Source organism: Pinus tabuliformis, chromosome X (genome assembly GCF_031772625.1).
Source record: "Pinus tabuliformis cultivar Carrire ecotype Pingquan chromosome X, CPIR1, whole genome shotgun sequence".
Lineage (NCBI taxonomy): Eukaryota > Viridiplantae > Streptophyta > Pinopsida > Pinales > Pinaceae > Pinus > Pinus tabuliformis.
The window spans coordinates 1,262,720,385-1,262,732,402 of NC_142308.1; the positions used below are offsets into that span (position 1 = coordinate 1,262,720,385).

General features: G+C 40.7%; 1 protein-coding gene across 2 annotated transcripts in view; it reads left to right on the forward strand.

Moving 5' to 3' along the window:
• Positions 1-414: 414 nt before the first annotated feature.
• Positions 415-12,018, forward strand: part of LOC149144588 (F-box/LRR-repeat protein At3g26922-like) — a 37,787-nt gene continuing 26,183 nt past the window's right edge. Inside the window, exons 1-2 of one of the 2 annotated variants that reach the window (XM_089447906.1) lie at positions 434-534; positions 1,604-1,764. In XM_089447906.1, the coding sequence (XP_089304032.1) occupies positions 474-534; positions 1,604-1,764 (222 nt within the window). In that variant the 5' untranslated portion in view covers positions 434-473. Of the gene's footprint in view, positions 1,765-12,018 lie in introns of both variants that reach the window. The other variant, XM_089447905.1, reaches the window with a different exon arrangement.

The window sequence follows — 12,018 nt, forward strand, 5'->3', positions numbered from 1 at the left end:
CCAGGGCTCGTCTCCATAAATAACCTCTCTTCCAACCAACTAAAAAATAAATCTATTTTTTAATAAACAAAAAGACATAAAAATAAGAATAAAACATAGACACAACAAAAGCTCAAATTACATCCCCTAAGTCCACCGGAAATGTAACTTAGGTTGTGAAAACAAAACATGAACTAGGCGATTTTACCAAAAATTCAAATGTTATCCCCTATGTCCACCGGAAAGAAAGAAAGAAATTATTTTAATGTCCACGAGGCTAAAAATAGACTATGAGATAGATTGTTTACAATAGCCTATGGGACATATTTGTTACGAGGCTAAAAATAACCTATCGGACAGATTGCTTCTTCATTTGCTTGATGTATTCCGCGTTTTTTTGTGAAACTTCACCATAAATACTACGAGCTTCTCCAAAACAAAACACAAAACATGAACTAGAGGGTTTTACCAAAAAATTCAGAAGTTGAGTTGAAATGAACATCCAGCTTGATAGCGCTGGCTTGCAACATGTGGGAGTTGATATCTTCATCCTGTGTGAGTATTTGGAAATTGATTTGGTAATCCATCTTCCTTTTTGAGAAAATCGAATGCATGTATTATCAGTAAACGACTCTGATGTTTCCTTCTGTCCTGCTGCAACTGCAACTTCATTTCTACTTTCTCTAACCTGTTCAAATCCCCTTCATTTCTACTTCCTCTTAGGGCTTGTCAATTGCAATCATGTCGCCTGCTGCAGATATACTTTCTACTCTTCCAGACCCATTGCTTGGCCTCATACTTTCTAAAATCCCAATCAGGGAAGCCGTCAGATGCTCCGTTCTGTCGAAGAGATGGAGATTCCTCTACACCCAAATTCCCCAACTCACTCTCTCTCCCATTCTTCTTCTGCCCAATATTAACCCAAATTCAGATCCATTTCCAGATCCAGATCCACTCTCTGCTGCAAGGGTGGAGAAAATAATCTCCAACCTTCTGCTGTTGCATTCGCTAGATATTGAGGCTTTTCATTTGTTCAACGACATTACCCCTTGTTACTATCTGCAGTTTACTCGTGAAAGCGTATGGCAATGGGTGAGATACGCAGCCTCTAGGAATGTCCAACACTTGACTCTCTGTGGTGACCCTTACGTTTCCTATGATTCAATCCCGCCTGCCCTTTTCTCATGCACTCGTCTCATTACACTCAGGCTCTTCAACTACTATCTTGAGCGACTTCCGTCCCATTTCTCTGGATTCAACCGTCTCATTACTTGCTCCTTCGAAGGCATGAAGTTCACAGATGAGTCTCTAGCCCACTTTATCTCTCATACCCCGTTCCTTGAGCATCTTAGCATATTCGAAGACGATGGCCTAAGGAAGCCTGTTATCTCTGCTCCCAACCTTACACATTTATCTATAGATAGCGTGTTGGAGGTTTTAACAGTGAACTGTCCGAAACTTAGAACGCTGGAGATGAAGTTAGGTGGCATACGTTGTCTGAGATTAAATGGAGTGTTGTTTCACGAAGTTTCGTATATAGTCTCTAAAATTAAAATGCAGTGTGGGAGCAATGTTGCTGAATTGTGGTTGGATTTTGGTTATGGGGCCATATTTCAAATTTCAGTAGAGAGAGTTCTTGAGATAATGGGCGATTTCAAAACATTGAAGAAGGTCGACATCAATGACAGGTGGGGACGCCAAAACCAGATGGTTGTTCTCGTTGATAATATGCTCGAAAGGCTTCCCGGACTTGAGCGACTACGAGTGAGCAGCATGTTTTATCTGGTAAGGCAGTTTTACGCTCCTGACTATTTGCGATGGATGTTTCAATGGTTATGCTTTTTCGCTTCTGCTACTATTTGAGTGGCCTAACCGCAACGTCGTGGCTTGTGGTGTGTTTACGGACAAATATAATTGTGGGAAAAACTGAGAATTGCTTTATATGGGTCTATTTATATAGCTTGCGATGTGATTTTTGGATTAATATTAATTTTCTCGGTGATAGTTTGCATGGTAATATTTAAAAATTTTCAGGCAATGCGGAAAAAGATAAAAATGAATAGGGAAAAAGATAAAAATGGTTTTAAATTATTGTTTTCTGTAAAGATAATATATAACCTAATAAAGAATATATAACACAAATATTATCGTCTTTTGCTTTTTACAATAGTTGAGATTAACAACATATTTTTAGAGACAATAGTTGGGATTAAAGACATTTTTGGACACAATAATTGGAATTAAAGGCATGTTCATAAAAATGTTTTAATCCTAACTGTTCTCTCTAGGCAATAATAAAATATATTTATAGAGAACTATTTTCTCTAGACAATAAAAAATTGTAGCTAAAGACAGTACAATATCATTTTGTTTCTGGAGACAAATAAATATCATTATTGAAATAAATAAAATAAATAAATATAAAAAGTATTTCATAAAAAATAAACAATATCATTGATTAATTCATCTTAGGACACAGTGGAATCAAATCACCACTTTGAAATCAAATCACCTTTTGCTTATAAAGCAGGCAAATATCAGACAAGTAAAATTGAATCACCAACCTCTTGCTTATAAAGCAGAGCAGCATAAGATAGATGCTTTTCCATTAAAGTAACCCCTTTAAAAAATTATGGTTAACAATATCAAGGGGCTAAACAAGTAGCCTATAGAGAGTGCGCATCTATTAGACTATGAGCCGCACCTATTATCAGACTATGAGCAGACGCATACCAAAAAGAATTGAATCAACTTGTCCTCGTGCGCATCTATTAGACTGTGAGCCGCACCTATCAGACTATGAGCAGACGCATACCAAAAAGAATTGAATCAACTTGCCCTCGTGGTAGTATTCAGCCAAATGCTTCCAAAAAACAACGAAGTTTTTGGTATGAAACATTGTGGGATTTTTTTAAAGCCGAGAAAGAAGCATAAAATGTCAAATGGTTAGGCCTGGTCTACCATCCAAGCATTTACTAACACATCTAACATGGGAGATGTTGTTGTATGTGCAACAAATTATAATGAAAGCAAGATTCCCGGCAGTACTCAGCAACTACTAGTAGTTACTTGTGTGAATATATGATGCCTACCGTAGAAAATCAAGGCTTTTTTCAGGATACAATAAATAACATGCTAATGCTGGTAGTATGGTGTCAGAAATTCATGGAACCACAAATAATGAATACCAAGAAAAGGGTTCTAGAAAATATAACCAGTCAATGGCTTTAAAAGGAAGGATGTATGTACCTACAACAAATTATGATGAGAACAAGTTTCACAAGAAGTGCTCAACAAGTATTATTCTCTAAATTTATGATGGTAAGATAGAAAGTTCAAACTTTTTGCAGGATACAGAGAATAACCATTCTAGGGCTGCTAGCATGGCTTCAAAAATTTGCGCAACTACCAAAAATCAAAACCAAAAGAACATATGAGCAGATGCATACCAAAAAGAATTGAATCAACTTGTCCTCGCAGTAGTATTTACTATTTAGCCAAATGCTCCAGGAAACAACAAAGTTTTTGGTATGAAACATTGTGGGTTTTTTTTAAGGACAGGAAAGAAGCATAAAATGTCAAATGGTTAGGCCCGGTCTTCTATCCAAGCATTTACTAACACATCTAACATGGGAGGTGCTGTTGTATGTGGAACAAATTATAATGAAAGCAAGATTCCCAAGCAGTACTCAGCAATTACTAGTAGTTGCTTGTGTGAATAGATGATGCCTACTGTAGAAAATCGAGGTTTTTTTCAGGATACAAACAAAAAAACATGCTAATGCTGTTAGTATGGTGTCAGAAATTCATGGAACCAGAAATAATGAATACCAAGAAAAGGGTTCTAGAAAATATAACCAGTCAATGGCTTCAAAAGGAAGGATGTATGTACCTGCAACAAATTATGATGAGGACAAGTTTCACAAGAAGTACTCAACAAGTATTATTCCCTAAATTTATGATGGCTAAGATAGAAAGTTCAAACTTTTTGCAGGATACAGAGAATATCCATTCTAGGGCTGCTAGCGTGGTTTCAAAAATTTGGGCAACTACCAAAAAATAAAACCAAAAGAACATATGACCAGATGCATACCAAAAATAATTGAATCAACTTGTCATCGTGGTAGTGTTCAGCCAAATGCTTCAAGAAACAACAAAGTTTTTGGTATGAAACATTGTGGGGTTTTTTTAAAGCCAAGAAAGAAGCATAAAATGTCAAATGGTTAGGCCAGGTCTTCCATCTAAGCATTTACTAACACATCTAACATGGGAGGTGCTGTTATATGTGCAACAAATTATACTGAAAGCAAGATTCCCAAGCAGTAGTCAGCAACTATTAGTAGTTACTTGTGTGAATATATGATGCCTACCACAGAAAATTAAGGTTTTTATCAGGATACAAACAAAAAACATGCTAATGCTGGTAGTATGGTGTCAGAAATTCATGGAACCAGATATAATGAATACCAAGAAAAGGGTTCTAGAAAATATAACCAGTCAATGGCTTCAAAAGGAAGGATGTATGTACCTGCAACAAATTACGATGATAAAAAGTTTCGCAAGAAGTACTCAACAAGTATTATTCCCGAAATTTATGATGGCTAAGATAAGTTCAAACCTTTTGCGGGATACATAGAATATCCATTCTAGGGCTGCTAGCATGGTTTCAAAAATTTGCGCAACTACCAATAATCAAAACGAAAAGAACACTTCTAGAAATATGAACAACCAACACTTTCAAGAGGATGGATGTATATTAATGATCGTGGACTAATGTGCGGGCTTTATACTCAGGGAGAGCTCTTTGAAGTCCTTAGAAATTGTTTCCTTCCAAAAAAAACTTCCTGTTTACATAGTTCTCAATGGAGGACTTGGTGAACCTATATAATGGAAATCCCTATTCTATTGTGCAAACACAGAACTGTCAAGTGCAAGTGAGCAGACATAACTTTGATTTAGGCTCATTATGTCCAAATTTTATCTTCTTTATCTAGCCAAATGTTACCATTGGGGCATTGGTCAAGTAATGCATCTCAGAGCCATTCTTTTTCCTGCTCTGGCACATCACAAATGCAGTCAAAGCCACATATGAATGTTGGTGTCCAATATGAGCCTTTTTCAAATTCACAGAAAGAGTGCTGTGCAAAAACTAATAGTAACATTTCACTGATTACTACCCTACGGGAGAGACAGGTTTGCATCCAAGATGCAAGTAGAGAAGCTAGTAGCCATCTGATGACATCCTTGATGAGGCCTGATGGCATCCTTTGATGAGGGAATGGATGGTAGATTGAGTAGTCTATTCACTCTCTCACAACTCTCTAACTGGCATTCAATGGGATATATTGACAGTACATTAGAGGTCTGTCATACCAATAAGAATTTTGGGTCCCACACTCTTGAGTTTCTACTTACAGTGCCAAAAAGTGGTGGGATAAGCTTTTTAGAGATGGAAAATGACACTAATGATGTTTTTTTTTTGTTTTCTTAAGAAGATTTTAGCTGAAACTGTTGAAAATCCCCATGTAGAATTAAATTTAGGGTGTGTAAGGATAGCCCATCAAGTTGTTTAGATGAAGAGATAATTTGTGATGGTCTTCAATTCTTAGACTTGAAGAATTGGCACTGATGTACGAAATTGAATCGAGAAAGGTGGCAAGCTGTCGATAAACAGTCTACACACAAAGAGCAAATGATCAGGCATAACAGTGGAAGAATTTTCTGCATTCCACCTGAATTTGTTAGAATTGGGAATTTAGTCCATATCCAATCTTGTGCCGGGCCAGCATATGTGGTTTATGCGAATAAGAAATACTATCTATGGTTCCATGCGAGAAGGAACTCTGGGCTCACTGCCCACTTTGAAACAGATCTTGTAAAAGGCTCTGCAACTAACATATATTCAGATTCCTGTCCTTCATGAACAGAAGGATCCTGTACTCTCTACCTAAAATGAAAATGAGAGAAAGCGCTTCTGTGCAAGTAAGGTGAAATGATGGTAGTAAAGTTTATGTACCCGAAGGCTGAGTAGGCTGAACAGAAGAAGAAGAGAGACCTGGATGACTAGAAGAAGAGCCATGATTAACATGTGGTCTTACTAGTGTATACAAGGCTAAAGGCATGTTAACCAAAGACCAAACTGGGGTATCCAACAAAGAATCCACTATTACTAATTCTGTGACTTTGATACCTTATTCAGTGGCATAAGAACACCCTAGGGGTTATGGAACTTGAGACCTCTTTTACCTAGATATAGATCCTTAGTCAATAAACCAGACCGAGGTCTTGAGGTAGTAACTTTTGAGACACCTGTGTTCCTTGTGTGCAGGGGCTCTCCCTCTATGCCTGTGGGCAACAACGCCTGTGGTGGGTTGGATATTGTCTGACATCATAGACACACAAGTAGATGGACCTGCTTGCATTCCTCCCATTTCAGGGACACTCCTGATATCATCATCACTATCAATGCTGCAGCATTTTTCATGTTAGCTCAGCTAATGATCACAAAAAAGAAAGAGCAATTGCACCTTAGAAAGGGTAGGCACTAGAATGGTTCGTCAATTTTTGGTGTTTACATGTCTGTGTACAGAATTGTATGTTGAATCTAAACAGTACATTCTGCATAATGGGTACTGGCAAAACCCAGGTATAAGATGAATCTCCTCCAGCTTACATAGTTATACAAAGTGTGTTTGGAGATTACATGAAAACATATCAAATATTAAAATACTTGAGATATTTAGCCTTAATCTACTCAAATAGTGAAATATTCCAGAGTTCAGCTATGCAACCTGTCTTACAGACATCACCTATTGATTATGTTGAAGTATCTTCTGAATTTGCTATCCACAGAGATATTTCCTCAACAAAGAGTAATCCATCAAAAGGATTTTACAATGTCATATTTTTACGTAGTCTAGTCCCAGAGAAGGCATTTGTACCTGTAAAAGGATGAACTCTGTAAGGAGACTCTACACCTTCACCTTGGACTTTAAACAAAAATCCACCCATGCTGGTTTGCAAAATGAGATGCCCTGTAGCCAAATCCGACATCCTTGGTAAGGAAACAAAAGTAATTGAAACCATCTTGTGAGGGCTACTACCATCTCTTCAAAACTGTAGGCATAAAATTGTGAATTTGCACTAAATGGCTTGAAGACATGAAAAACAGTATCATGCAGTTATTCATCACTGTCAAGAATGAAACTGAAGGGGAAAATTAAGACTGAGGCTCCCAATCCATAAAGGATGGGTTGATTTGCACGTTGGGAGATGAAGATCTTTCATAAGGTGCAGGTTGAATCTGTTCCAAATTCTCATTCTTAATAGATGAGATTTTGATTTCAATGGTATGCTGGTGAAGGAAAGCATGAAACTGTAGTCCTGCCGTCTATTAGTCTAAATGTGACATTCTTTGTTGATTTGACTTGTTCTTGCACCATATTCTCATTGGAGTCCATGACTTGTCCCGATTTTAGTTTATTTACCCTGTTTCTAGTGGCATCCTCCTAGGATATCTCTCATTCTTTTCATTTTAAGCTTTTGAAACCAGCCAGTGTGCATGGAAAACACAAAGCTCGAGAATCACTACATATATGCTTACCCTTTGCTGAAAGTTGTTGTATATCATTATATTATCCATGTTTTATCATCTAAACTAGGATTAGCTCTAGCCTTGATACGATCTCCACATGCATTAAAATCTATATAGTCCTGCACAGTATTTTGCCTGGAGAGTAACTAACCTGCAGGCTACACATTATTTTGCCTAGAGAGAAAGTAACCTATGACAAACTAAACTCTGACAGGGTGAGGTGTGCAAAAGAATAGTGTAGGTTCCAGAGCAAGTAGGAGCAAGTATGCTATGCAATGTTGTTAATTTTTGGTGTGTTCTATGCTTAGAGAAATTTACTTCAATTTTTCATATTAGCTCAATAACAATATACAGATTAGCAATCACATCAGCATGGTAGTAAAGTGCAGATAGAACATAAACATAAACAGCAAAAGTCAAGCCAAGACAAGAGGACACAAGATGTGGCACCAGCCAGGGACAAACCCCAATGTGGGGAAACCCTTGATCAATTCTTCTTATATTCTTCAATAATTCAGCAGAGAGAGAGATAGTACAAATATACAAGACAGACAATTAATGCCAGCAGCAGATAAGACCTTCAACAGAAAGCTCAATGTATTTTCCTTGCTGTTTGGAAGATGGCAGCAACAGACTGCTGCAATCATGATTCAATCTAGTCAACACGTTGACCCAACACTCCTTCACAAAGTGCTTCTGTCCACCATTGTTTGCTTGCTGCTTCTGCAAGTCTGGTTAGGGCAGAAGAAGAAACCCCTTTAACTTTTCACGCTGTCTGTCAACTAAGCCCTTCAAGGGCTGCAGTCCACCTAGGAGAGTCTCTCCTAATCCACGCTGCTTCCTGTGATCAATGTATACTGCAATGTTGCCTTGGGACAGCCTTAGCTGCTTGCTATGGCTTGTAGCCTAGCAAAACAGCTAGCTGTAGCTTCAGATTCTAAATGAATCCTTAACTCATGCCTAGTCATAACCTTTGTCACCTACATCAATTCATGTCTCCTTCAAGCTACGGATCAGACCCTCCTTGCCTGCGGATAGACCACTTTTGGACAGCGTCTAAAATCCTCTTGTCTGCGGCTAGGTGACCTTGCTTTTGCTGTATATAAGGGCTATACTTTACAATGTATGGGAGCTTCTCTTAACAGCATATTATGGCTTCCTTTGAACAGCGTATTAAGGGTCTTCAAGGACTGTGTAATAGCTGCATTTTAAACCTCCTTTATCTGCGGAATTGGGTCTCTTCTAGATTGCGCATGGGAGCCAACCCTATGACTGCGGCTAGGGCTTCCACTGACTGCGGTTAGGGCACATTAAGACAGCGAATTGAACCTCTTCTTGCTGCATATAAAACCCTCCTTAAACTGCGGCTAGGACACCCTTAAATGCTGCGGATATGGTGCTTTCTTAACTGTAAGTAGGGCTTCTTTATGACAACGTTTAGGGCTTCTGTCGGCAGCATATAAGTCCTCCTTTGACTGCGTCCTAGTCTCTTTCAGAATTACGGATTAGGGCAGATTGTGACTGCGGATTAAGGCATGGCAGATCCCCTTCAACTGCGTCTAGATGATCCTCCCTTGACTGTGGCCAGACTGCTGCTAGGGCTTCTACCTTTTCGAACTGCGGCTAGGGATAGATCTCTAGGACAGCATACTCTCTTAGAGACTTCTCCTTCCAACAAAACCCAAACAAGTTGAGAGAGAGAGACTACATGCAATATTCCTAATTAGCCCTAGCTAATTGGAATATTTGATTTTGCCAAATTTTGCCTTCTATAGTTATTTTGTAAATAAAAAAAGTGAGAAAGGAGGACATAACTCACTTTTAGAATAAAAGTCACTTCCTAGTAGCACAACGTTGTAACTTAAAGGGAGAGCCAAGGGGGCCAAAAGCGGGACGCAGAAATGGAGCCCACGCAGACACATGGAGGGACTGTGCAGGAGGGGAGGAACACGTGGCAAAAGGGGAATCACGCAGGAGAAGGTGAGCATTGGGATTGAAAGAGGCAAAAGCAATAAAAGAGAGAGGAGCCCCCTCATTTTGATCATTCGGTTATGTGAATTTGTGATAGTCATTTTGGCTTAGAGCACGTTGGCTGTTTAGCTAATCTACAGCACTGTTTAGTGCATTGAGTGTCTCTGTTCGGAGATCTCACCCTTAGCCTCGGGGGACTTCGAGTGCCTGCTCGGGCAAGGTATTTTCGTTGGCATTTCAGCAGCAGTGTCTTCAGCATTTCAGCAGTGGTTTTATCAGTGTTCTAGAGGACTGCGCGGCACTGGGAGAGGGACGCAGTTCTTTTTGGGAGTAGTCTGGATTGAGGGTTTGTGGAGGATTTGACTAAGGGATTGAGCAAGAGATCAGCTCTTGCACATTGGAGGAGTTTGGCAGAGTTCTGGGCTGAGTTTCGGAGGGTTCTATTCAGTGGCAGCGCAAAGCAATGAGGAACTGCGCAGAACCCCAAGGGGGTGATTTTCGGGGGTCGGCCATTCCAGGAAAGCTTTCTGGGTTTTTCTGGGTTTCTTGAGTAGAGTCCGATTCCAGAGTTTCAGCTTTTTCTGAGGAGGGGAGCAGTCCCAAATCCTCGTTTGATTTCTAGTAGCAGTAGCAGCGCAACAGTTTTCCCAACAGCTTGGACGCAGATCAGAGAGGGGCCATTCCTTTGCTATTCTGAGTGTATTTCTTCACTTGCCTTGTGCAAGTAGAGGTGCCATCTTCCTGATCACCTCCTGTACTCATTTTATTACTCAGTATAATAAAATGGCTTAGCATTCTCTCTGCATTTCTTATGTATCTGTTTATGGTTTATTTGATATATATAGTATCATTGTTACTTGTATCTCTGTGAGCATTCCCAGCTATTATACCACTTGTGTGTTTCTATTATACTCTTAGACAGAGTCTGGAAAGGGCCAGGTAGCCTTCGGATCTCGTCCTCTTTTTAGAGGCGACATATCTGGGAAATGCCCTCCCAGTCCATCTCTGGTTGGAGTTTGCTTATGTTTGGGGTATATTCCTGATATGGGATATTCCAGTCGTATCAGAGCATAGATCTGGCTAAGCCTGTGGAGCTAGCAATCTATGACACCGGGGGAGAAACCCTATATCTGTTACAGAGGTCGGAGATACAGAGACGTTGGGTGTAGGTTGGAGAATACCTACGGAGAGGGAGACCGTATTCCGGTGGTGGACGCAGAACAGGAGGAGCCTGTAGTGGACGCAAAACAGATGGATCCAGTGGTGGACGTAGAGCAGGAGGCTCCAATGGCAGGTGATGACGGGAAGAGATTTGCGGATATGCTCCTCAAATTAGTGCAGGATCTGTCGAGGTTAATTGAGGTGACGGGGCAGAGATTCACAGCAGTAGAGGCTAGACAACGTGAGAGCCCACGGGTTTTCCAGGTTGATGAGGGATCAGGTGCATCCCACCATTTGCCAGAGCAGCGTGATACTGCGCAGTAGGTGGCCTCACATGCCCCTACACGCTCTACCATGCCCACTTTCTTAGGAGCAGACACGGGGGTCGTAGCCCAGTAGGAGGCAGAGCCTTGACACATGGGTGATTATTTTGCAGAGTACGAGGCCTATGGGCAGGAGTTCAGGGAAGCCCTCTCATTCTGTGATTTTGTTCAGCTCCAGCGGGATAGTAAACCCCGCGACCATCACAGAGGGTACCGACATTATCATGATGGTGACACCCACCGTACAGTGAGTAGATTCCACTTGCCTACGTTTGATGGCTCTTCAAACAGTTCGACAAAGTCTTGGGTGGAGAAGCTGGACATTTATTTCCAACTTAACCAAATGTTGGAGACAGAGACCATCAAGGTGGCGACATTTCATTTGGATGGTGAGGCCCAGGATTGGTGGTTTCATGGGATGGTTACACTAGGACACTCCATGGTGACGACATATGTCGAGTTCACCAGGAGATTGATAGAGCAATTTGATCGGAGGGATCCAGAGTAGCATTTTGTTGAGCTGACAAGGCTCAAACAAACAGGGAGCCTAGAGACCTACATTGCAGATTTTTTGAGGGTCTCAGTGATGGTGCCAGATCTATCCACGGCACGGAGGATCTATATGTATGTTGAGGGGTTAGCAGAGCCACTTCGGGGTCTAGTCAGATCCGCTAGACCAACCACCCTTCAGGATGCTATCACTAGGAGCCGGGACCTACAGGATGTCTTACCCAGGACCTGGACACCTTACCCCCAGAGACAGACTTTCCAATCTAAGGGGAAGGATGTGAGGATTCCACCTCCAAAAGGGAATCCAGGACGAGTGCAGATTGACGATGATGTCAAGAGGGAGCTAAAGAAGAAGCGGTTGTGCTTCACATGTCAGGAGCCATGGGCACCAGGACATAGATGTGCTGTTGGCAAGGCACATTTCATTGAGGTTTTCTCCGAGAGCAGTGGAGAAGAGGATGACGAGGATGGTGTGGAGGT